The 27391-nt window shown below is 40.1% G+C and overlaps 2 protein-coding genes and 1 long non-coding RNA gene across 6 annotated transcripts in view; 2 read left to right on the top strand and 1 right to left on the bottom strand.

Moving 5' to 3' along the window:
- Positions 1-27391, top strand: part of LOC307015980 (general transcription factor II-I repeat domain-containing protein 2A-like) — a 576621-nt gene that overhangs the window by 423462 nt on the left and 125768 nt on the right. The window lies entirely within an intron of this gene.
- Positions 6174-6552, top strand: LOC307015977. Its single transcript, XR_013801699.1, has 2 exons — positions 6174-6230; positions 6273-6552. It is a non-coding gene; the product is annotated as an uncharacterized lncRNA (long non-coding RNA).
- Positions 7050-11007, bottom strand: LOC307015975 (uncharacterized protein). 4 transcript variants are annotated; one of them, XM_079644996.1, is made up of 6 exons: positions 10904-11007; positions 10091-10256; positions 9594-9935; positions 8837-8972; positions 8573-8626; positions 7050-7601 (listed from the first exon to the last, which is right to left on the bottom strand). In XM_079644996.1, exons 4-6 carry the CDS (start codon positions 8869-8871, stop codon positions 7184-7186), a joined length of 507 nt encoding a protein of 168 aa, XP_079501122.1. In that variant the 5' UTR covers positions 8872-8972; positions 9594-9935; positions 10091-10256; positions 10904-11007; the 3' UTR covers positions 7050-7183. The 4 variants fall into 4 exon arrangements, 1 of the variants encoding a protein (XP_079501122.1); XR_013801696.1 differs by having other exon boundaries at positions 7051-7601; positions 8519-8626; XR_013801697.1 differs by having other exon boundaries at positions 7052-7601; positions 8390-8972.

The raw sequence follows: 27391 nt of genomic DNA, 5'->3' as shown, positions 1-27391 counted from the left end.
TGTGTGTGTGTGTGTGTGTGTGTGTGTGTGTGTGTGTGTGTGTGTGTGTGTGTGTGTGTGTGTGTGTGTGTGTGTGTGTGTGTGTGTGTGTGTGTGTGTGTGTGTGTGTGTGTGTGTGTGTGGAACGAGCCATTTTGTGTGTGCGAGCAAGAGAGAGAGAGAGAGCGCACCGGTAATGGTTGTTTTTCAACAACAAAGTGGAGCAGAGTCCTCTCCTGTCAGACTGAGAGACTCAGTGAGCTAAAGGACTCTGTGTTATCTCAGTGGGTCTCAAATGTTTTGGTCACCATTAATGTAAACAATTATTTCCGAGGCACACGTTTATATGATCATTATAGTTATAAAAAAGTAAGAGAATAAATGAAAAACAGGTATGAAATACTATATGGCAGTAAAACAAGAATAAAGTTTAAAAGGGTGATTTGTAAAATATCCATAAAGAAAAGGTAAATCTGCTTACAGTTCTGTTTCATATGGGTGTTGAGAGATGTATACATATATCATTTTGCTCTCAAAGTGCACCAGATTGATGCATTTAACTTCAATATTTCAAAGAAAAAAAAATCTTCCCGGGGGAGCTTGTCCCCGGACCCCCTTATGTGAGGTCCACACACCACCTATAAAAATAGCACTTTACCCCTGCTTACACCTATATGCCGTGAGCTGATTATCGAGCCTTCATTGTAACAGTCGCGAGTACATTGTGTATATGCGTGGGGATTGTTGCAGTCGAACATTCCACTGTAGCGACCGGTACATTAATGGGAAACCCTAAATGTTTGAGCACCCTCTATGAAACGTCAAGCTACCCCACAGCACCCCCAAAAGAAATCTCTGGCGCCGCCACTGAGCCTGACTATTTGTGTTGGGGGGGCCTGACTTTTTTTTTTTCTCCAAAGGGGGAGCCTGACAGAAAAGGTTTGAGAACCACTGCTCTACTGTGAAACGTCCAGCCCCTTAGCATATCATGTACTGTACAATGTGTTGGAGCGCTAGCCATTTGAAGCTGATACAGCGATGTCACTATGTTCTGGAAGTAAACGAAGTCCAATGGAGGCGTTTCAGGCAGGGGTGTGGTGGGGTGGGGGGACTCCCTCTGGCGGGGAACACAGAGATTTTAGTCTCCATTACTAAAGCCTACCGTATATAACACACTACAGGAGAGGGATAACCCCCAAAAGCATAATAGGCCCCCTTTAATAGGTGACAGGGCGAGATATCATGAAGGAGCAAATGTATGTTTTATGTTGTTGCATATCGTTGGTGTTTGTCATCTCTTGTGTAGTTTTGTGTCTAGGAATTGAACAGTCTGATTATCCCCAGATCCAGTTAAGATAATCCAATGTATCAAAGAGCAATGACATTGGGGTCAGTGGCAATAATGCCGTCACTGGCAATGGAAGTGGAATATCTGAAAGATGTCATGTCCTCAATAAATCGGCTCAAAAACATGTTTTCTGGGGCTGGGGTTCAGGTGCATATCTAGTACACAACCCAAAAAGTGGTGAAATCCGAAAAACCTTGGGTCTCTTAAACCAAAAGCCAATAGGTTGTATGTTGTGATAAACACACTCTGACCTTGATTAGGTTCCATTGCTGCAGAATTTGATGGGACTTTGAAGGCAGATTGAAAAAGGTAAATCTCTGGAGGTCAACCTCATTCTATAAAGGTTAGAGAAACTGGAAAAACAAGCAATCTGGGGACTTTATAACAGGAGCCTTGCTGTCCATGGGAATGCTATTGATGAGCCTCTGTGCCCAGATCCATCCCTGCAGTAAATTGGGCACTAATAAAAATTGGGTGATGCACTGCCTATATCAAGTTATCAGACCTTACAGCAGGCTGTGTTCTCCCTTTTGTGAACCTTTGAAAGAATATCTAGCAAGATATAGCCAGGAAAATACATCCTATACCAACTCATACTCTGCTTTTCCCCTGACAGAATAACAGCTTACTGATGAACAAATTAATGTTGGTAAAAAACACGTGTATTGTAAGGCATGCTATTACATGAGAGGAAAAAGCTAAACAAATTGAAATTGTAACAGTTACTCTCATTCTGTTGTTATCTAGTTACCAAGTTACCTGAAAATATTTAAGGGATTATAATGGGATTTAGGGGCCTGTGTGTCGGACTGAGGGGAGACTATCGGCATAAATGGAATATAATATTTCTAATGATTTTATTGTTCTATAAGTCACCTGAAAACAAAAGTTGGGGTTTTCGTTACCCCAGAATCAGAATCAGAATACCTTTATTAGTCCCACGGAGGGGGAAATGTAAATGTGTTACAGCAAGTTAAGAGACAAAAATAGATTCATTATTATTTAAGTATATTGCACAACAGGGGTGTTATAGTCTGTGTTGTTATATTTGTGGGGTGGGTCTAGAATGAGGCCTTCTTCTCTGCATGCAGGTCCTCTTCATGGAGTCCGGATTGTTCCATACAGAACCTCTATTACAGTTACTACAGAGACTCAGAAGGAAAAAAATCAACTTTGGCTCGAGAGAGGGCTTTAACGTATTTACTTCACCTGAGGCATCGGAATATCTCTAACACACTAAGGACAGGGTTAGCGAGAGGGTTTTCTAAATTGTTGCAATCTGCAATCTCACCACTAGGTGTCACTAAACCCTACCCACTGGGCCTTCATCTTTCAATAAGGCAACAATTCACAAAAGGACTGATGCTAAGGGGGTTTTATGTCTTAGAAATGCATTAATCAGTGGGAATAATCCAATCCCCCCCCCCCCCTCAGAGCATTTCATGAAATCAGGAATGCACTACCTCTGTTTTTGTTCTGTTCTTTTTTGTCATGCTTTTTTCAATCACATATTGGCGAAAGCTACAAGTGTGGTGCATAATAACAAACAATGCTCCTTCAATACAAGTGTGTATTCAACATTAAAGGTTTCAGTTAAGGAGAATGGTGTGCCCTCCGTATATTATTTTTCCTTTAAAATGAATGGTCACATTAAGGTGTCCCTGGATATAAATCAGTCTTTGATTAGATTAAGGTGCTTGGTGTGGCTGCAGGCGTTAAGGATCATTTAAGAAAGTGTTGTTTCACTTAATCATAATGACATAGTAAATGCTACACAGTATTTATCTTAAATTATTCTCATACTAAAATATTTATCATAAAAAGATATTTAGACCCCCACAAATGAGGTTTAATGTAGGTTAGTGAGGTATAGAATAAAAAGCTGTTTGTGAGGGACATTTTCAGTCACTTGTAATTGACTGAGAATACAATGACTGAGAATAAAATTAGGATAAAACAAAGTTAACTGATACAGTCAAATATTTGGTAACACTTTATATTAAAGTGGACCTATCATGCTATATTTGAATAATATAGTGTAGGACCATACTTATATAAGGCATATTTATACTTTTTATTTTTCAAAATACCAAACAGATCATGCATTTTAGCCATTCCTCATTTCGCTCAATTTAACACTGTCTTTGCATGGGCTGATTCTGTGAGAACAGCACCATCTACAGGCCTGGCATATGTACTACAGCGTCTCCAGCGCTTTCAAACGTCAATGTCCGTGGCTGTCTCCTCCTGATTGGTGGAGTTGGCCCAATAGCTGTTGCGCCACTTCTGTGACGTCATAGAAGTGTTCAAATCTGGATCAGTCTGTATCAGATCCGTTGCAGCCCCTTTTTAAGAGATTTGGGTATTGAGGAAAATAGAGAGGGTTGTGTTTTCTGACACTTGGTGAGTTTCCTGGAACACCGGGGACACATATTAATGTATAAAAGACGTACAAAAGTGCATTTTGCATGATATGTCACCTTTAAAAGGTATACAAATTCACCATCAACTAGTTGTTAATTAACATGTATATTAGCAGTATATTGGCTCTTTATTAGCCATTATAAAACACGTATTAATGCCTTATTCTACATGACCATATTCTACTAAGTAATAAGCCATTAGTTGAGAGCATTTCCTCAATAACCATCTAATTAGTCCTTATTTATTGCAAGTAAGGAAGTTGTTGTTCATGAGTTTTGGGCTTAATATGCGCTGCTCAATATGGGCCGAATAAGGCAGTGGTACCACAAGAATAGTAATTCTCCCATAATAACACTTAACAAATATGACATATTCTTATGTAACAAAACATAAAACTATAAGTGTTAATTGTGTCTGAATAACAAAAAATCTGGTATTTCTATCTAAGAATATGTTTTGGGGTATTGACAGTTCAGCTACCAATAGCAAGGTGATATTGACCTGTATGTTTCATATTTGCAAATTTATATTTTTGTAAAATTTGTACTGAAGGTTAGACAGGAAACCGGGTACAGGAAGTAGGAGAAAGTGAACTGAATAGAAAGGTGAAGTCCCGCCCTTCTACTTCCACCCCATGGGACCTTATTTCGGAAAAAGTATGTATTGAAGTCAATGGGGAGAGAAAGATTATCTTTCGATCCCGTTTGAATTGTGCCACGAATTACACATATGATGTTTGTCAATCTTAAAAATAATTTCCATGTCAAAAAAGTCAGAGCTTGTTGTAAAACTGTTGAAATACGCAACTAGAAAGACTACAAATCCCAGAGCACTGAACACTGATTTTTTTATTTTTTTTATTCAAGCCTCAGTGATTCATAATTGTTTTCCTCCACTAAAATAGAGATAGCTAAGATAAGATAACTTTAACAATCAGTGTTGGGTGAAACGCGTTACACTAATATATTACTTTTTGCTGTAACAAAGTAATGTAATGAGTAGTTATAAGACCCCGGTTTGTGTCCGATTTTGATTTATAACCCTGATAAGGAATGATTTATGACCCTAAAACCGGAAGTCCCGCCTCCCAAACCGGAAATCCCACACCCAAAAACCGGCAAAAATCCCTTTGAAGTGTCACCTGTCACTCTGAAATCAGACCTTTGACCCTCTTATCTATTCTGACCTTTGACCTCCTTATCTTTTATGACTTGTTTGTGCGAACATTGCCCTATAGCGGCAGATAAGCCCCTTTGATGTAACTCTGTTAATATCTTATTAGGTCACCTTTGAACCCCCCTTATCTTTTATGACTTGTTTGTGCAAATATTGCCCCATAGCGGCTGATAAGCCCTTTGATGTGACCCTGTTAATATCTTACTTGGTCACCTTTGAACCCCTCTTATCTTTTACGACTTGTTTTGTGCAAACATTGCCCCATAGCGGTTGATAAGCCCTTTGATGTGAATCCTGTTAATATCTTACTAGGTCATGATCGGTCAATGATCTTACTAGATCATGATCGGTCAGTGATAAACCAGATATAGCCCTGATAAGGATATGGCACAACAGGGGATGATAAGACTTGATATCAACATGTAAGACTTCAGCCCTTTCATCTGAACCCTGTTAATATCTTACTAGGTTACGATCGGTCAATGATCAACCAAATAGTATAGCTATAAGCTATATATATATATATACACACACCTGCTATAAGATAGTGCTCTTTAATAATATGACATAGGGACTACTTTACGGTAATATCAGATCATATGACATCTTATTGTTTAATTACTTTGTTAACTATAAGGAAGCCCCTTTGAAGTTGTGTTCCCCTGGATGATGGAAATAGTCTAAGTGCCATGTTAGGGGGAAATGACGGAGCTCATGAGTCCGACCTTCAAGGCTCTTGGAGTGGATAAAGAGAGGTGTATTTACTGGTATGTTTCCCTGGATGATGTAAATAGACTAAGTGCCATTTTTAGGGGACTTTACGGAGCTCATGAGGCCGCCCTTTGAGGCTTGAAGATCGGATAAAGAGAGGTGTATCCAACAGTGCAATATCGTCTGTTGGATACATACATATACATATATATATATATATATATATATATATATATATATATATATTAGGGCTGTCAAGTTAATGCGTTAATAACGCGTTAACGCAAAAAAAAATTAACGCCACTAATTATTTTAACGCGATTAACGCATGTGTATTTTTTTTCCTCGGCCGCCCCGTAGTTTCAGAGTGCATCGAGTTTAAAATACCATCTACAAGCTGATGCTGACAGCCCCGCTCCTGCTGCCCCCTTGTGGCAGACCACACTTCCACGCTCACCGACAGGCACCGACTGGCCATCGGGAGGACCGGCAGGGTGTGTGTATGTGTGGCGCGGGCGAGCGAGAGAGAGACCTATGGAAAGCCAAAAGTGCCATAATACGGGGGTGAAAAAACGCGCGAACATACGGGGAGGTCCGTTTTTTCGCGCGAAAAAACGCGCGAACATACGGGGAGGTCCGTTTTTTCGCGTGAAAAAACGGGCCAATATACGGGCGAATGTTCGCGCGGTTTTTTATATGATAATGAGCCCCTCCTTCTGATTTCCTTAGCCAATAAGTTAAAAGTGTCTGTAACCAATCAGTGAAGGGTAAAGCCAGACCAAAACAATCTGTAGATGAAAAGTTCCTGACATGGTGAGGCTGTGCTGTAAATTGTGCATTATTCCAGATTCAGGGGACTAAGTATTAATTTGCCTTTGAATATAATAAATATATCAATCAATATATCAATATAACCTGCCTTCATTGTTTTTTTTAAATAAAATGGCATTACCCTTTTCCTTAAACCTCTGGAGTGTGAAGTGAAGGTATTTTCTCAATTTTTAGATGTCTCCTTAAATCCACTTTTAAATGTACTTCTTATAACATGGCATGGTGTTACATGTCAAAATGTTCAGTAGTCTCTGGTGTTGCTAGAAATGCAAATTCACTCACCTTAGAGCACTGTCTTATGAGAAACCTAGCTTAGAAATCCGATTTTTGGAAAACTTCAAAACTGTTGTGAAACACATATGTACTCATGTCATCCATTTTTTTTGGTGTTTCAGATTTTGTTCACCAAAGTCTTTGGTTCACAAAAGTAGTGAAATATATCAATTACACTATAAGCCTATATAAAAGTGTTGTTCATGTCTAAAATGAAAATGTGTAAATTATAATTTAGAGTAAAATATTTCCATCCCTCTACTTTCACCACAGAAAAGTTACATCAGGACTGAATAATGACTTCATATTCCATACCAAGGTTTATGTGATGTGTACAAATACAAATTCAGCATTTCAACTTTATTTTTCAACCAACTATTTATGTTAACATATGAAACTGTAAAATCTCAATATTTCCAATATCAGAACTTTTTCAACCAACTATTCATTATAAATGTAAAGACAGGGGGTCTTTGTCCATGGTCTTTGTCTGTCTTCCAAGACAGTGGGTCTGGCTGCTGTGTAGGTGGGGCTGATGGTGCATGGCCTGCTGGTGGCTGTGTCGGAGGGAGGTAGGTGGGATTGTCCCGGGTTGATGCTGGTGGCTGGATTGGAGGTACGTCTGCTAGGCGAGACTTCTTTGCTGGCTGGGTTGAACGCGATGGCTGTGGTGGAGGCCTTTGTACCGAGGTGTATCTTGATCTTGTGGCAGGGACAGATGGAGGCCGCTGTAGTGATGCTGGTCCTTTGGTCCTCGGTGGTGATGGCTCTGGTGAAGGCCCTTGAGCAACGGTAGATCTTGACCTTGGTGCAGGCACAGATGGAGGTTCTTTCTCCTAGGCCCAGGCAGCTGTGAAATCTGAAAGAAATATAGGACAATAATTACTACTAAGTTCATTCAAATAAAGTTCAAGTGGAATGTTTCTAAAGCACAAATAACAATGCACAACTAAAAATAAAATGGAGAGGCGGGACAGGAGTCTCTCTCTTACACAGGTATTTTCCAGTTATTTCCCATTCAATATAAAGTCACAGACACAAATATAACTACATCTATAGGTGTGTATGTGTGGGACGAATACAAGTTGATGTTATTCATCTACACATGTTACCTCACTTTTACACACAGAAATCACTTTTACACAGAGTAAACGTTTACTAACGGAGAGTCTATTTTGTCACAAGAGAAAGTTCATGACTATCGATAAGAATACAAACAATACCTATGTGGGATTCACCATCAAAAAGTTTGTTCTCTTTTATCCTCCTAATGACACGCTCTACATGAACCCTCAGTCTGGCAATGGCCTGTGTCTCCCTCACCTCATAGGCTGGCATTTGCTTCTGCTTTGACAGAAAAGGTGGGCAGTACACCTTGCATTTGCAGCAATCGCTGATCAGGAAGCTCTTATCTACCATCACTGCTATGTTTTCAGTCAACAACGAAGCTATTCCAGATTGTTTGAAAATCTCCTTGTCGCTGACAGAACCACCATACAGACTGGAAACAAATGTCACTGCACCATGTGGGGCTATGCCAACCAGGGCTTTCATGGTGCAGTGAGATTTCTATGTAGAATACATTTCACTTTGGAGGAGGAGTGAGGATGGTGTTTGACACCTCAGCTCTGTGCAATCCAGGATCACCTGTGTGTCTGGGAAATCTTTGAATGCCTCTGGGAGGTGGGCTTGAACTTCTGCAGGTGTAAGCCAGATGCACTGTGACCCCAATAAAGTTGTAAGAAAACTTGTCCATGTTGCAATGATGCGGCTCACAGAGGACTGGTGTACGTTGAAGCGGTTTGCAAGGTCCCTCTCTTTCAAACCCACCGACAGGAAGCATAGAAAAAGGAAGAACTCGTCAATTGGCTGAAGCAGCTGTCTCTGGAAGATAAAAACAAAAAAAGGTTACTATATTAATGTCATGAGTGTAGCACACTATGGGAAAAACATTAAGTTGTTTTAGTTCTCTGATGTATTCAAAAAGGATTGAGTACTTTAGCCTTTTAGCCTACACAAAAGCAATGAAATGTCGGAGAGACATTTTCCCTTCAGTTTGTGTTTAGATTGTGTGTTAAAAGAAACATAACCTACCGTTGATGGACGTGCGTGTGTAACCACTTCTTCATTACTCTTGGCAGTTGATATCGCTCTAGTAACACAAACCATTTAATGAATTGAAGGCTCAATTAAAAACCAGAAGGCCATCAGGTGGTTATAGCTCGGGAATCTGTACACAAAAGACACATGTCAGTCATTAATTGACAGTAAATACAATCGTGTTAACTGTAACACATGGGCTAATGCTTTCCTCTTGTTTGCTATAATACATTACAATTCAAATAGACTGAGTAAGAAGGCACTAGGTGCAGGTATAGTAATCTACAGCAGTAAAATGTAGCAACTACATTAGCAGCAGTAATAATAATCTAAAACATACAGGGAACATTTTACACACAATGACTACGTTTACTCTTCATTCTTACGTGTGCAACTGGGGGAAACGCAGTGGATATTGACATACTTTTACTTTGGTAAGGTTTTGAAGATTTCCACTTGTAGTAAAATATTCTCAGTATGTTGTTAGTATTAATATGTTTTACTCCACCACATTTAGTTAACCTTCATAGTTTCTAGTTACTTTTTATATATGAAAACACAGGATTTATGATTCTACATGTTCAGTTCAGGAGTATTTTAAAACCATAGTATTTGTACTTATACTTCAGTTAAGTTGAGTACTTATTCCAACACTGCATGCATATAGTCAGCGGTCACACGGCAGGTAAACAGGATTCTTTATAAGCTAACCCATCTCAAAAACTTGGATAGAATTTAGCCAAAACATTACCTTGTATAGAATCGGATGTTGTCGTCGGAGCCAGCAAACCTCTGTTAGCAAAACTCTCGCTGGACTCTTAACTCCTGCAGTTGCTTCTGCAGATCCTCCACTGTTTTGGAGTTGTCTTCTGCAGCTTGAGAGGACATGTCCAGTGAAGCTGCTTCTGGGTCTATCCGCCTCATGCTGTCCCGCACTCTGCGTCTCTGTATCCACATCTGCTGGGCCTGCAGCTGTGCCCTGACAGATTCAGGGCCAATCTGGTTATTCCCAGCCACTATCTCCTTGATGAGGTCGTCTAGTGTAGCATCTGAGATGGTGGAGTATGTCCCAGAGCGCAGCATGTGGAACTGCCTGAAAAATAAACATGTTTTAAATATATGAGACCTACGGTATTCAGATTTACTTTACAACATGCATAGTGTAACATGGCTACAACCCCTCCTTGGGATGTTTACAATAAATTGAGACAAGATGGCACTTCCAATGTTGAAGACATTGCTACATACCTCAATCGCCGTCTCACTGTGCGCAGAGATACTTTTAATATCTGTGCCATCTTTGTTGCTGTAAAACCACAGCTCCTCAAAAAAGAGATTTGCTCTCTGGAAATGCTGAATTGTGGGGGACCTCGACCACCCAACAAAATGAGTGGGGCGTGGTAGCCAGAATGACCTGCAACAACAGCAAAACATTAGATTACATTTATTGTCATTGTTGTAAAAGCAACGCATTTATGCCGTTGTGCCAGAAACGCACACAATGCGTCTATTTTATTGTCATTGCCCAGCCTAAAGATACTTTAAAAAAAAATGAAATGCAGTTTGGCATTAAACCAGTGGACATGCAATACACTATAGTTGTAGTATACAGTAAGAACAAAAGCATAAATGTGTATGGGCATAGAGATACATAGTTGCAGTCTGTGTCTTCCAACCCTGAAGACAGAGACTCCCCCTCTGGCACCCTTTCAATGTCCTCATTCACACGTTTGATGATACGTGGTGTACTACAGATGGCCAGACTGCCCTCGACGGGGGAGGGGGAATAGCGTCTCCTCTACTGTGGCAGGATATAAAGGTGGAATTTGGAGTACAGTTTTAAGTGGACAACTCGAGACTCAGAGCGTCTCACCAGAATGTTGTAATTAATAGCTGGCAACTACAGATTAAAAAAGGTGTTTATATTGGTATTACCCATATTTAAAACAAATAATTACTTTAAAATGTATTGGCCTGTTGGACACTTAGTACTCAACAATACTAGCACTGGTTTATCAACGAAAGCCTATGCTAAAGTGAACAATTATCACATCGACCTACCTTGTTGTGCGGGTGTGGTAGGCCAAGATCTCCGGACTTCAAGTATATATTCCCGAAGGTCCTGAAGTAAAAGATCACCTGTAGGGACGTTAATTAGCCTGCCCCGTGACCAATCGAGGCTCCTTTCCATGGTTTCTAACCTGCCAGTAAACGGTTTGGTGAAATAGGGGAGAAGACAGAATTTGTAAGTGTGAAAGATCTCACACAACCTCAGTTTAGGTTACATGCAAAAACAAACTACATTCCTTTGTGTTGGTAGTAGTGTTAACTGTGTACGTTATTCTCCCGACCAGGAGAGACGCTTTAAAATAGGAGACTAAATGGAGTCTCTGTGAAAGTTCAATTGGGTACTTTAATTAAAAGAGGCGCGGTAGTGTTACAGACAGAATATTGTTCAGTCAGACAAACAGCTGTGATCTGGCTCTCCTCGATAGGGAAGAGAAGAGCCCGGATCTCTCCTCCGGTGCTGTTTATATATCGTCTGCTGGCTCCTCCCCGCCAGCCGGCTCGCCTCGTCTCTAATGTCCGTTATTGCATTTAAACAGAGGATAGGTTCTTTTCACATTCAATATATGCTTAACACGCAGTTTCTCCTCATATTCTCTTTCATCACTCTTCATTTAACACATTCTAAACGCTGTAATCAATACTCTAAACAATACTTCTCGGCTCGTTTGGTTTCCGGTCATTCCGGATGTTGTCACATGCTACTCTCGTCTGTAAATAATGTATTCAAATAAACTGTACCTTCATTTAATATTCAGCATGGTAGTATCTCGACATCTATAGTTGTAGTGTTAAGTCAGTAGGCTTCGGTTTGCACCACTCTCTCATTTCGCTACTAAATTCACCTCTTCAGGAAATCGTATATTAGCCACATGCTAAATGCTAACCGGAGATGAAGGATTTTCAGAATAAAAGCTTAACTGCTTGTGCACAAGAATTTCTGGTTTTTCAGTATAAAAGAGCATTAAAACTGACGGCATGTTTAAACTACATTTCCCCATTAAAACATTGATTTTAATTTCTAACAGTAGCAATAGGCTTGGCCCTTACCTCGTTACTGTGGATTGTAACACGGCATGACCGGCATCATCTGTTTGGAGAAGTCTTGTGCAGTCATTTATTGTCCTTTTGCAACGCAAGATGAAGTTTCTCGTGGACATTTTTCCGGCTGCTGCTACTGCTGCTGCATGCTTATAGAGAGGCGAAGTCCCTCCCTTTCCGGTTGAGCTCCATGGGACCTTATTTCGGAAAAGGTATGTATTGAAGTAAATGGAGAGAGAAAGATTATCTTTCGATCCCGTTTGAATTGAACCACAAATTACACATATGATTTTTGTCAATTTAAAAGATAATTTTGCAAGTCAAAAAAATTTAAATGTGTCGTAAAACTGTGAAGTAACACTTTTTTTTTGCCTGAAACCAGTCAATGACCTACATCTCCCGTCGCGCACCACACACCAAGACGGCCGTCACGTTGGCACATTTCACTTATTTCTAGTTGCGTATTTTTCATAGTCTTATATTTCAACAGTTTTACGACAAACTGAGTTTTTTGACATGGAAGTGATTGTTTAAGATGACAAACATCATAAGTGTAATTCGTGGCACAATTCAAACGGGATCAAAAGATAAGTTTTCTCTCAAGATATATTGCCTGATCTTTTCCCTAACAGCCCTGATACCGAAAATTCATGGTATTTTTCTTTCTTCAGTGTCTGGAAAAGCACAATTATGTTGTTTTTCCGGTTTTGTAGACAACGAAAAAAGTAAACAATCCTTCCTTTCTAAAACAGAACAAAGAACACAAAAATGATGCAATGTGCAATTGCAATTGCACTGAAGAGAAACATTCGAATTAAAAAAAATTTTTTTTTATAAATTAATACATCTGAGGCTGATCAATTCCCATTTATTTGAAACATGAACGCAGGCGACAGGCTACCACCTTAAACAACTGGAGAACAGACAGCTGTTGCCAAGCAGTTGGGACAATTAAGGTGAAGCAGACCTTGGAATACTTTGCATTTATACAAAGATTGTAAGTGAATGAAAAGAGATAACACAAAAAAACGTTTCCTTTCCGAGACTCGAGCCCGGCCCTCCCGGATATTAGACCCTTTGACCGTTAGTCTACAAGCAGATAGTGGATAGATTTAGTTTGAAAGATATAACTGGAGTCCACCCACGCAGCGTCGAAGTGCGCATATTTTAGATATTTAATCATATATTTTCGAATATAAGGGGTAGAAAATATGATTCAGATAACCGCATAAATATGTGGGCACATTTTCAATGTATATTGTCTTGTATAAATTAAGTTATACTCTCGAAGGCATGTTTATGTTAAATATTGTATATCATTACAAACAGCAGAGGGCAGTATAGGACACGGAAAGGCCTCAGTGGGCATGCCGTAAAAGGGAATGTGTTGCTGAGCGCATGCCGTAAAGTAAGTGTTGTTATTATGTGTCTGCCGCAGACTTGGCATTCTGGCTGGAACGGCAACAACGTTCCCTCTGCTTCATTCATTTCTCCTGTTCAACAGGTTAGTAGTGTGTACAAAGATTATGTCATATTTCGATCTAAGAAGTGTTTTTGAAACTGTTCTTTATGTGTAGTTTAATGTCATTCTGTCAGCTAGTTCGGCTCCACTACAGTGGCTAATGGCGTCCGCTAGCTTCTTTGTTCTTCTATGTTACTAGGTGTATGACTCCCGTGCAGTAGTTTGGCTTACATTTCAAGTGTATTCTGCTTGTATAAATATGTGAAATGCTGGTCTGAGTTCATAATTGTTCATATTATTGAAATTCTAATAGCGCGCTAATGCTATGCTAATATTGTGCCTATGATGTGCTGCGTACCGGTACGCCGAACCGGTACTGGACTTGTAAAAAGTTTCGGTTCAAGTCCGGTTAAAACCGGAACGTCGGGAACCGGTACTTACGTATATTCTCCTTTTTGTTCTAAACCATCTAAAACCTTCCATAGATCGAGAAATTTGCCTTGAGAAAAGACGAAAAACATTGTTTTGGCTTCTGATATGGCGGCCATTACTGAACTCACGAAGTCTCGCAAAATATCGCAACTGCTCGCGAGATCTGTGTGACGTCAAGGGAAGCTGGCTTAGACATAGTGGACACTGACAGCGTGGGATGCTGGTTGCCATATTTGGTAGTGTAGCTAAGCTAACTCCTTTGCATGTATGGTGATATAGTGTCTGCCGAAAGAGCAACACTTCACCCAAACAATGTCAATATGCTGTTGTTCTTGAACAAGAACACATAGACTTGTACTCTTGCAGATTGAGTCTTGTATGTACATCACTATGTATGTAGTTGTGTTGTGTAGTTAGTAACACATGTAGAGTTATAGAAAATACATGGTGTAGACACAAGTTGGAAGGGGGCACAATAAACCTGACGAGTTTGAATTTGAGTTGATTATGAGTTTATTTTCAATTGATAATTAGCTCACAATAAGTTCACTTTAGTTACTCACACAACTTGACCCAAGTCCGGACTTATAAGTCCGGACCTGAACCTGAACCTCTGGACTTGAGTCCGGACCTGAACCTGAATGTGAGTCCAGGTACACAGCACTATGCCTATCAGTGGACAACAGAGCCAGGTTAAAGTGAGTACAGTCAACCGGGTTGTGTGTGTTATCACTGTATTATATACTGGAAATGAAGAAGGCTTTAATCCTTCATAAAAGTCATAATATGGCATGTGGATTTATTTCCATTTTTGATTAGAGAAAAATACGTCATACAGTTATTTTGATTTGCTAAATGTAAAGGTATGTTTTTTTTCCTTCAGATTTCACAGCTGCCTGGGCCTAGTGGCCCAGAGGTGGCGTTTATCCAGCAGCCAGAACCTTCATCTGTGCCGGCCCCCAGGTCAAAATCTACCGTGGCTCAAAGACCTCTACCACAGCCATCACCACCAATGACCAGAGGACCAGCATCCCTACAGCGGCCTCCACCTCCATCTGTGCCTGCCACAAGATTAAGATACACCTCGGTACAAAGGCGTCCACCACAGCCATCACCACCAAGGACCCGAGGACCAGAGGACCAGCATCCCTACAGCGGCCTCCACCTCCATCTGTGCCTGCCACAAGATTAAGATACACCTCGATACAAAGGTCTCCACCACAGCCATCACGATCAACCCAGCCAGCAAAGAAGTCTCGCCTAGCACACGTACCTCCCATCCAGCCACCAGCATCAACCCGGGACAATCCCAGCATCAACCCGGGACAATCCCACCTACCTCCCTCCGACACAGCCACCAGCAGGCCATGCACCATCAGCCCCACCTACACAGCAGCCAGACCCACTGTCTTGGAAGACAGACAAAGACCATGGACAAAGACCCCCTGTCTTTACATTTATAATGAATAGTTGGTTGAAAAAGTTCTGATATTGGAAATATTGAGATTTTACAGTTTCATATGTTAACATAAATAGTTGGTTGAAAAATAAAGTTGAAATGCTGAATTTGTATTTGTACACATCACATAAACCTTGGTATGGAATATGAAGTCATTATTCAGTCCTGATGTAACTTTTCTGTGGTGAAAGTAGAGGGATGGAAATATTTTACTCTAAATTATAATTTACACATTTTCATTTTAGACATGAACAACACTTTTATATAGGCTTATAGTGTAATTGATATATTTCACTACTTTTGTGAACCAAAGACTTTGGTGAACAAAATCTGAAACACCAAAAAAAATGGATGACATGAGTACATATGTGTTTCACAACAGTTTTGAAGTTTTCCAAAAATCGGATTTCTAAGCTAGGTTTCTCATAAGACAGTGCTCTAAGGTGAGTGAATTTGCATTTCTAGCAACACCAGAGACTACTGAACATTTTGACATGTAACACCATGCCATGTTATAAGAAGTACATTTAAAAGTGGATTTAAGGAGACATCTAAAAATTGAGAAAATACCTTCACTTCACACTCCAGAGGTTTAAGGAAAAGGGTAATGCCATTTTATTTAAAAAAAACAATGAAGGCAGGTTATATTGATATATTGATTGATATATTTATTATATTCAAAGGCAAATTAATACTTAGTCCCCTGAATCTGGAATAATGCACAATTTACAGCACAGCCTCACCATGTCAGGAACTTTTCATCTACAGATTGTTTTGGTCTGGCTTTACCCTTCACTGATTGGTTACAGACACTTTTAACTTATTGGCTAAGGAAATCAGAAGGAGGGGCTCATTATCATATAAAAAACCGCGCGAACATTCGCCCGTATATTGGCCCGTTTTTTCACGCGAAAAAACGGACCTCCCCGTATGTTCGCGCGTTTTTTCGCGCGAAAAAACGGACCTCCCCGTATGTTCGCGCGTTTTTTCACCCCCGTATTATGGCACTTTTGGCTTTCCATAGAGACCTGACGTGTATTGTTGTTGTTAGCATCTGGTGCTAGCTAGCAGCGCTAACGGATATAAGGAGCTGTTTAAATGAAAACAGAGGAGCGACATTTCGCCACAACTACGCCGAGCACTTGACTTTATGCAGGTAGCCAGACAGTGGGACATGTACGAAAAGTCAGCACACTCAGCACGGATAGTGCGCGCAACATGATTGCAGCGTCCAGGCTGCTCCCGTTCGAGCATATGCCTTGTCCCTTTCTCATTTCATCAAATCCCCCCTCCTCGACTCCTCGACTCCTCGGTCCTCAGGTAGTGACCCGGAAATGAATTTTAGCGCGCCATGTTGAAGGACATCTAATTTCTCTAAATGCACTTCGAGGGCCGAGGATCGAGCGTCGAGGAGGCTCTCTGGAGGAGCTCTAACCGAGGATGCACTGATGGGTCCTCCAAGGCTCCTTCGTAGATGCATTTCCGGGAACAGAGATGTTTCAAAGAGTCGTGACGCACGGCCGGACTTATCTCAGCCAATGACAGCTCTGCATGCATCCCCTCGATATTATTTATTAACTGCTCTCCTCGCGACGCGATGTTTACAGTGAGAACAGCTGTGAGGTCCGTGCAGAAAGCAGAGCAGTATGTAAAATCTATATCACTCAGTATAACAGGCCTACTCTCTTTATTTGCTTTAGTTTAGTAGATATCCACAAACAAAGAGTCGATATTTTTCTAAAACCCTTTAGTGCTTCACATAATAAAACACAACGGCTGTAGCCTGATTATATGCTTTGGGGCTGTAGGTGTATGTGGTACAGTGTGTAGGTGTGTGTGTGTTGTACAGTGCGTAGATGCGGCGGACAGACGGGTCTCAGTTGGTTTGGTGTCCTCTGCTTACTTTTAATACTTGTAAATAAAACTTTTGGCCCGTAATTTCAATTCCTCATTGTAGCGACGAGAGGGGAGGGGGGGGGAATATATCCAGTCTCTGATTGTGTTGCGTTATTATGAGAGTGCTCTTTTTGATTCTGAAATTGTATATATTTATATAAATATATACATATATATATACAGTATGTGTGTGTGTGTGTGTGTGTGTGTGTGTGTGTGTGTGTGTGTGTGTGTGTGTGTGTGTGTGTGTGTGTGTGTGTGTGTGTGTGTGTGTGTGTGTGTGTGTGTGTGTGTGTGTGTCCGCATAGGCCTATGTAGCCTGTTGTTGTCTCATTATACCGCACTGTGAATTAATTAAAAGTAAATATATAAGTGGTAATGAACACATCTGTCCATCAGACAGAGGGCTGCTGTGCCTCCTGTCATCATTAATGGACGTCTCTTTAAAATGACCGCTCAGAGGAGAGGAGTTCTCATTTCTCTAACCGCCTGCTGCTTCCCCTCCTCTCTCCTCGGCTCCCCTCTTCGGCTCCTCTGCTCGCATCTCCTGTGGGCGGGACTAAGTCTCGAGGATAGGAGTCGAGGAGGGGAGTCGAGGAGGGGAGTTAGAGAAATGAGAAAGGGCCCTTGAGTTGCACATAGCTCCAACGATCCAACACACACACACACACACACACACACACACACACACACACACACACACACACACACACACACACACACACACACACACACACACACACACACACACACCATTTGTATTGTATTATTGTATGTGAGAGAGGTTCCAGGTTGAATTAAGGCGAATATATGTAATGTTCACAGGTTGTTGTGTTTAATATTCATGAGAATATTTGTCATTGTTCAAATGATAATAAACATTAGCATAAAGCATATTTGTTCACTCATATGTTGATAAGAGTATTAAAAACGTGAAAAATATTCCTCTAAGGTACATTTAGAACAGATCAAAAATGTGCGATTAATTTGCGAATAATCGCGATTAACTATGGACAATCATGCGATTAATCGCGATTAAATATTTTAATCGACTGACAGCCCTAATATATATATATATATAAAACAGATAAAATACTGCAAAAGAATGTTTTGAGATGAGAGATGTGTGCGTAATTCTCTCACAAAGGAAATGTAAGATATATAAGTTTATGTATGCAAAAAGTTAAAACTAGAAAAATGAAATACTTTGTCAAAATAGATGTTATTTAAGAATGTGACTCTTATTGACAGTTTTTGATTTAAGTAAGACAATCCAGTTAAACAATGTATGTGAACCCTGTTAATATCCTACTAGGTCATGATCGGTCAATGATCAACCAAATAGTATAGCCTGCTATATGATGGCCTGCTCTAAGATAGTGTTCTTTAATAATATGACATAGCGACTCTTTTACGGTAATATCAGATCATATGACATTTAAGTAGATATTTTTAAAGTTGTAGAGGTAGGTAATTATTGATGAGCCCTGGAGTGTTAATAGGGGATTAAAAGGGTCATCTTGGCTAGTTTATTTAAAAAGAAAATCAAAAATATAAAAATCATATCTCCCCCTTTCTTTTTTCCTTCCTCCACCCCTTTTCTCTCTCTCTCTCTCTCTCTCAAGCCCTCGCTCTCACACACGCCCTCTCTCTCACACACGCCCCCTCTCTCACACACACCCCTCACACACCTCCCTCCCTCCCACCCTCAAAAGGGCTTTTTGAGTTCACACACACACCTCCCTCCCAACCTGGCCGACTTCTGTGTGAGCATAAAGGAGGAGTTTTTGTTGTAGGGAATCATTTGAAGATACTTTTAGATACAGTTTGTAAAACTTTACAACTGGCAGAATGTCAATCACTTTGTAACACATTTATTTTCTGAAAGACTGTGACTGTAAAGGGCAAGTTTGTGATTTTAACACTTATTTACTGACACTAGGCAGATGTTGGGTTTTTTCTCTCACCAAGATACTTTTAAATACACTTTGAGGTATGCAAAACCTTAAAACTAGAAAATGAAGTACATGGTCTGAATAGATTTTCTTAACGACTGTTTCTCTTTAAGGCAAGTTTGTGATTTTAACACTTTTTTTACTGACACTCTGCATATTTGTGTGTAATTCTTTCACAGAGGAACTGTAAGATACACTTTTATGTATGCAAAACCTTAAAAAAACTAGAAAATAAAAATACTTTGTCTGAATAGATTTTCTTTAAAAGTTTGTCTGAATAGATTTTCTTTAAAAGGCACTTTGATTTTAATGCTATTTCAGTGGAAAAAATCAATGTTAACATCAATGCAACACTTAACAACTGGTAGAATATGAAGTACTTTGTAAGGAATTGGGTTTCTTTTAATGGCTGTTTTTTTATTTTAACACTTGTTCAGTTAAACAATGTAGGTTTTTTTCTGATAACCTTACATATTTTAGTTATTTTTCTGCTACCAAGATACTTTTTTTGATCGATTTTATGTAGGAACATTTTACAACTGGTAGATTGTCAATTACTTTGTAACAAATGTGTTTTCTTAAATACTGTGACTCTAAAAGGCAAGTTTGTGATTTCTAAATGCACTATTAAATAGCCCTGCTATGACCATTCTTTTCTTATTTATAATATGGTTGAAATGGAGTAATTGGAGTTGTCTGATGCACTTGATACAATTTGACGTGATGTGTTTATTCAAAACCATTTCAACACACAATGTCATGACTTTTTTTCAAGACCTTTTCGACAAACTATACTATGACTTTGTTTATTTTTTTTAAATTCTATACTGACATTGCAGACAAACTAAATAATACAATTCTTAACTACATACTATACTTGGACTTTTTTTCAAGATACTTTTTGACATACTATACTAGTACTTTTAAAATAAATGTACGGACATTCTACACTGTGACTCTTTTTAAATTATATATATATATATATACTAAGACTATGAACAGATTTGATGCAAAACTTTACAACTTGGTAAAATAAGAATTATTTTGTAATGAATTGAGTTTCTTAAAGAATCAAACTCTAAATGGAAAGTTTGTGATTTTAACACTGATTTAACAATACAGTTTTCATAACTTTAATAACATGACTTTCTTAAATGGTTTTTTAGATGCTTTACTGTGAATTATTTCATGTTATTCTAACATGACATTACTTTTTTCAACGTGTTGTTTGCTGTTTTTATATTTTCCACATACTGTGCGATTTTTTTCCCTCTATGACTTCACTCATTATATTTTGAAAAACTACACAGAGATTTTTATCAACATACAACTATTACAACATACAACTCGCTGTTTGTGAAATATTTCAACATACTTTACCTGTACACTACCTGCTTTTCTTTTTTGAAGGGTTCCAGGATATTTTGCACTTCATGCATAAAACCACTCATCTTTCTTGAAACTGAAATACATTTGAGAAAAAATACGTGCTGTCCTTTTTACAAAAACAAAATATTTTTCTGCTTCTTCCTCGCCCGTGTCTCTTCCTTCAACCAACACAACAATCAAGTCAGATCTATCAAATGAAACCTCTACCTCTTCCTTTCCCCCACCCTAGGGTCCAGAGTCAAAACACCTTCCCCTCCAGACCCTCCCCCCTCTTTTATATCCCTTGCCTGTTTTATGGTCAGTCCCTGTGACTCTGTCTCTGGCAGGTATCCCCACACTGTTGGTTTAAACAAAAATAAGTAATCTCTCAGATAATCTAGTTCCTTTCTCACAGTATGGGTTTTAAAAAAGAAGAAGAATAGACATCTCTGAGGGATGTAACATCACAGTTTTAGTGAAAATCCTTTCTTTACATGTCACAGTTTCTTTACTCACAATGTTTTTGAGATAACAGTGTCTCCCATTGTCTCCCCACACACACACCAAACACATGCAAACACACAAAAAGAAACAACACACACTATACGGTGACTCTAAAAGGCTAGTTGTGTGACCTTTTATTTATATTTTTATGATATTCTGATATACCATACTATTATTAGAGCCAAATGTAACTTAAATCACCAATCTCCATAAGAGTTAGCCTCTATTATTAACTCAACCTCATTTAAAGCTATTGCTTTCAAGCTTTTAACTTAAATACGCTATGCAATGTTGGCTAAATACTGAAAGGTATGGTGTGAATATAAAAACACCCCAGAAATAAAAGCTAGGTCAGAGCAAACTAAATTATCAGACCCCAATGTTATATGTTGTTAGAAAACACTTGTGACAACCAGAACATAAAAACTAAACATTTTGCTCACTGTCAGTCATCAGTTCCAAGATTCAAGTAGTTCGATATGTCCAGACATATCCAAGATGCCCGACCGCAAATACTTAAAGAAAATAGGCCATGATACCTGGATATACCATACTAGTACTTTTTAGTTTTTATTGTTGATACATTTGAAAATATTATAATGACTATTTCACATATACCAGGGTTATGCGATTGGCAGAGGTAATATATATACATATATATACAGGCCCTTTGAGTAGAATGTTAAAAAGTAAGCTAGTTCCTGACTGTAGTGCCCACTCCTTATGTTGGATTCAATTAGGTTAAATTACTTTAGTTACAAATAGTGAAGTTCTAGCTATAGTTCAAATGGAGTAATTTAAGCTTTCTGATGCACTTTATAGTTTGACTTTTTTTAAATACTGATGTGTTTATTCAAAACCATAATGCACACAGGCCTGTTTTTTAGTTTAGTTTGCACTGGTGTGTGCACTTAAATTTATGTTGATAGTTAAATGAGTTAATGGTTCACATGTACTGAGTTCTGCTAATAGAACCATCCTTCGGGCAGCAGAGCGGAAATGGTGGAAATCCAAACACCATGACGACCTCCTAACCTATGAGGCTCTCCTCTCCTCTTTCTCTGCTTCGATCTCTCAGGCAAAAAGCACTTTCTTTCAAGATAAGATCCAATCTTCCTATTCCAATCCCAAAAAACTATTTTCTATCTTCTCCACCCTCTTGGACCCTCCCAAAGCCCCTTCCCCCTCCTCCCTTCTGTCAAGCGACTTTGTTAACTACTTCGAAAAAAAGGTTGATGATATTCGCTCTTCTTTTTCTGACTCACCTTTACTCACCGCTGGGTCACCAGACCCTCCTTTTACCCACACACTAACCTCCTTCTCCCCTCTCTCTCCAAGTGAGGTTCTTACCCTCATTACCTCTGCCCGTCCTACCACCTGTCCTCTGGACCCTATCCCCTCAAACCTCCTTCAGACTATCGCTCCTGATATTCTACCGTTTCTCACCCATTTCATCAACACTTCTCTAACTTCTGGTCACTTTCCAAACAGTCTTAAGGAGGCAAGAGTAAACCCTCTCCTAAAGAAACCCACTCTCAACCCATTTGATGTTATAAACTACAGGCCTGTCTCTCTCCTCCCGTTCCTGTCTAAAAAACTTGAACGCGCTGTCTTTAAACAACTCTCCTGTTATCTCCATCAGAACAACCTTCTGGATCCGCACCAGTCTGGTTTCAAGGCAGGTCACTCCAAAGAAACTGCCCTCCTTGCTGTCTCTGAGGAATTGCACACGGCTAAAGCAGCATCTCTCTCCTCTGTCATCATCCTTTTGGACCTGTCTGCTGCATTCGATACGGTGAATCATCAGATCCTCCTTCGCACTCTCCAAGAACTTTCAGGCACTGCACTTTCCCTCCTCACCTCATACCTTAAAGACCGCACCTACAGGGTAACTTGGAGAGGGTCCGAGTCCGATCCTTGTCAATTAACTACAGGGGTCCCTCAGGGCTCTGTTCTTGGTCTCCTCCTCTTCTCCTTGTACACAAACTTGCTCGGATCTGTCATTAGCCCGCATGGTTTTTCATACCACTGCTACGCTGACGACACCCAACTAATTCTGTCCTTTCCCCGCTCAGAGACCCAGGTCGTCGCACGCATCTCTGCTTGCCTAGCAGACATATCTCAGTGGATGTCTGCTCATCACCTCAAGCTCAAGCTTGACAAGACTGAACTGCTTTTCCTTCCGGGAAAAGATTGTCCCACTCTTGACCTAACAATCAACATTGGCACCTCTGTTATTTCCCCGACTCAGACTGCAAGGAATCTGGGTGTGATCCTAGATAACAAACTGTCCTTCACTGCAAACATTGCTGCTACAACCCGCTGCTGCAGATACACGCTTTACAACATCAGGAGGATACATCCCCAGCTGACCCAGAAAACAGCGCAGGTTCTGGTCCAGGCTCTCGTCATCTCACGCCTAGACTACTGCAACTCCCTCCTGGCTGGTCTACCTGCATGTGCCATCAGACCTCTGCAGCTCATCCAGAATGCAGCGGCTCGTCTGGTCTTCAACCTTCCAAAATTCTCCCACACCACGCCGCTCCTCCGCTCCCTTCACTGGCTTCCGGTAACTGCTAGAATCCACTTCAAGACACTGGTACTTGCGTACCATGCTGTGAATGGATCTGGCCCTTCCTACATCCAGGACATGGTTAAACTGTACACCCCAGCGCGTGCACTCCGCTCTGCATCAGCCAAACAGCTCGCTGCACCCGCACTCCGAAGGGGACCCAAGTTCCCATCAGCAAAAACACGTGGGTTTGCTATCCTGGCTCCAAAATGGTGGAATGAACTCCCCATTGAAATCAGGACAGCAGATAGCTTGCACATCTTCCAGCGCAGACTGAAAACTCATCCCTTTTGACTGCACTTCGAGCGATAGAATGACTAACAAAGCACTTATATACTAATAAAGGACTGGCTTATCTAAAGCCAGTTGAGTAGCACTTGAAATGTTTGGCTCTATGAAACCTGATGTACTTATATGATTCTGTTTTCTTCAAGGTTGTATCTTCCTGGTCGAATGTACTTATTGTAAGTCGCTTTGGATAAAAGCGTCAGCTAAATGCAATGTAATGTAATGTAATGAATGTCATCTAAATGTAATCCCTTGGGCATATGGTTCCCTGATTTTTGTGTCATGCTTTTACAATATACAATATGTGACCTGCTCTATCAAAATCAGTCGCATTGACCCGAAGGCACATTTTGAGTTGTATACACTGCTGGAAAGAGGATATTCCTAGCTTTCTAATGATATCTGGATTGTTTTTGTACTACAAATAGTAAGCGAAATATGTCACATTATATAATGACTGTCACCGAGTCATCATTTTGAGAAAAGGCCTTCAAAGTTTTCTCTTCTATGGAATCCATCGATCTGATTGATTATTAGTGGAGCAAATATCAAAATACTACGGAGGGAAGATATCTTCGTTTGGATTACTGGTCTGGGAGAAGCTCGCCAGTGTGTGTGTGTGTGTGTGTGTATACGTGTGTGTGTGTTTGTGTAATTTTGCGTTTGTGTGTATTGCGTTTGTTTCCCGGGGAAAATCCTCACGAGAAACACCGGCTGTTGTTATGCCTGCTGTGACGTTAAGTTACTCCGTTTTCCGCTTGTAATTATGCCGTTACAAGCTTCAAAGTTGTATTTATCATCTGAATTTGCCAAAACAAGTTTAATATTCTGAAATCCAAGACTTTGTTGAATTGAAATCAGATGAAAACAAACTGTAACGGACCCTGCCGTGTTATTTATGATTACTCTACGCTCATATTCATAATATCAGCCGGAGGGAGGGGGGGCGGCGCTGCGGAAGAGCAGATTGCCTGTCATCTTCCCTTTACAAGCTTAAAGAATGTATTTATCATGTGAGTTTGGAAACAAAAGTTTCATATTCTGAGAGCCAAGACTTTGTTTGTTTAAATCCTGTGTTCCTCCGGTACTTTTCTTTGATTTATCCATAGTTCGCTCATCGAGCCGGGGGTCCCCGCGCGAGCGCCTCCAAGAAAAGGCGCTCGCGCGGGACCGTAGCAGGATGTGACGCATATTTTAATTTACCTAATTAAAACCATTTTGTTTTTTATTTATGTGTCACAGTATCACCTCAAAATACAAGATACGAAACATTTTCAACCGTGCAACAAAATATAAATAGTCCTACAAATACTTTTATTTTATTTCCTTCTTATTTTTGTCTAAGCTCAAGGGAGCCAGAGCAGAGGGCTTAAAGGGCCGCATGCGGCCCGTGGGCCGCGGGTTGCCGACCCCTGCACTAGATAGTAAACTAGAATGCTTTTCAGCCATAAACCTTGAACAATTAAATTCAATGATTCTCTCTTCTAAACCATCAACGTGTATCTTAGACCCGATTCCAACTAAGCTGTTAAAATAAGTTTTTCCATTAATTAGCACTTCTTCATTAAATATTATGAATATGTCTTTATTATCAGGCTATGTTCCACAATCATTCAAAGTAGCAGTGATAAAACCGCTTCTTAAAAAGCACAACCTCGATCCAGAGGCTTTAGCCAACTATAGACCTATTTCTAATCTTCGGTTCCTCTCAAAACTTCTTGAGAAAGCAGTCGCAAAACAGCTGTGTGATTACTTAAAAAACTATGATTTATTTGAAAATGTTCAGTCTGGCTTTAGAACACATAATAGCACAGAGACAGCTCTGGTTAAAGTCACAAATGACATTCTAATAGCCTCAGACAAGGGACTTGTCTCTATTCTTGTTTTGCTCGATCTCAGTGCTGCATTTGATACTATCGACCATGATATCCTATTGCAAAGACTAGAGCACTTAGTTGGCATACAGGGAACTGCTTTAGGCTGGTTTAGGTCCTATCTATCTGAACGCTCTCAGTTTGTAGGTGTCAACGATGAATCTTCCACGCAAACCAAAGTTAGCCATGGAGTGCCACAGGGCTCAGTGCTCGGACCTATTTTGTTCACATTATATATGCTTCCGTTAGGCAATATTATAAGGAATCATTCTGTAAACTTTCATTGTTATGCGGATGATACTCAACTATATTTATCAATCAAGCCTGATGAAATTAATCGTCTAAATAAAATTCAAGACTGCCTCAAGGACTTAAAGTGGATGACCTTACATTTTTTGATGTTAAACACGACCAAAACTGAAGTTATTGTACTTGGCACGAAGAATCTACGAAACAAATTATCTAAAGATATACTAACTATGGATGGCATTCATTTGGCCTCCAGTGAGACTGTAAGGAATCTTGGTGTTATATTTGATCAGGATTTATCCTTTAACGTCCACATAAAATCAAATTCAAGGACCGCCTACTTCCATCTACGTAACATTGCAAAAATCAGGCATATCTTGCCTCAAAACGATGCAGAGAAACTAGTCCATGAATTTGTTACTTCAAGGCTGGATTATTGTAACTCCTTATTATCAGGGTGTACCAAGAAGTCAATCAAGCCGCTTCAGCTGATTCAAAATGCTGCAGCTCGTGTACTAACCAGAGTTAGGAAATGGGACCACATTAATCCTGTTCTGGCTGCCTTACACTGGCTCCATATAGAACACAGGATAGAATTTAAAATTATTCTTCTCACCTACAAAGCCCTTAATGGGCAGGTGCCATCGTACCTTAAAGAACTCATTATACCCTACTGTCCTACTAGGGCATTGCGTTCCAAGAATGCAGGGTTGTTGCTGGTTCCTAGAGTCTCTAAAAGTACAATGGGAGCCAGAGCCTTTTCTTATCAAGCTCCACTTTTGTGGAATCAGCTTCCAGTTTGTGTTCGGGCGGCAGACACCCTATCCGTTTTTAAGAGTGCGCTTAAGACCATCTTTTTTGATAAAGCTTATAGTTAGGGCTGATTAGATTCAGCCCCTAGTTATGCTGACATAGGCTTAGTTTGTCGGGGGACATCTTACTTCTTCCTTCTCTCTGTCTATACCTGTGTACTCTCATGTTCCGATTAACCCAGCTTCCCCAAAGTAATGGATGATCCTGCGGTCCTGTGTCATGGATCGCGAGTCCTGGATCTTGAGTCGTGGCTGTGGTCCTGGATCATAAGTCCTGGATGGATATCCTGGTGGATTCATCTTCCTATTATAGACACATGCATTTCCAAACATTTGGACTACCTATGTTGCAAATGTATTATCTTTTCAATTTACACACGGCATCTATTGCACGTCTGTCCGTCCTGGGAGAGGGATCCCTCCTCTGTTGCTCTCCCTGAGGTTTCTCCCATTTTTCCCTTTAAACTGTGGGTTTTCTCCGGAAGTTTTTCCTTGTACGATGTGAGGGTCTAAGGACAGAGGGTGTCATATTGTCATACTGATATTCTGTACAAACTGTGAAGTCCACTG

Source organism: Notothenia rossii (assembly GCF_949606895.1).
Source record: "Notothenia rossii genome assembly, chromosome: 8".
In the NCBI taxonomy this organism is placed as follows: domain Eukaryota; kingdom Metazoa; phylum Chordata; class Actinopteri; order Perciformes; family Nototheniidae; genus Notothenia; species Notothenia rossii.
Note: the sequence above shows the minus strand (reverse complement) of the source record. Positions and strands in the feature narration are given on the sequence as shown.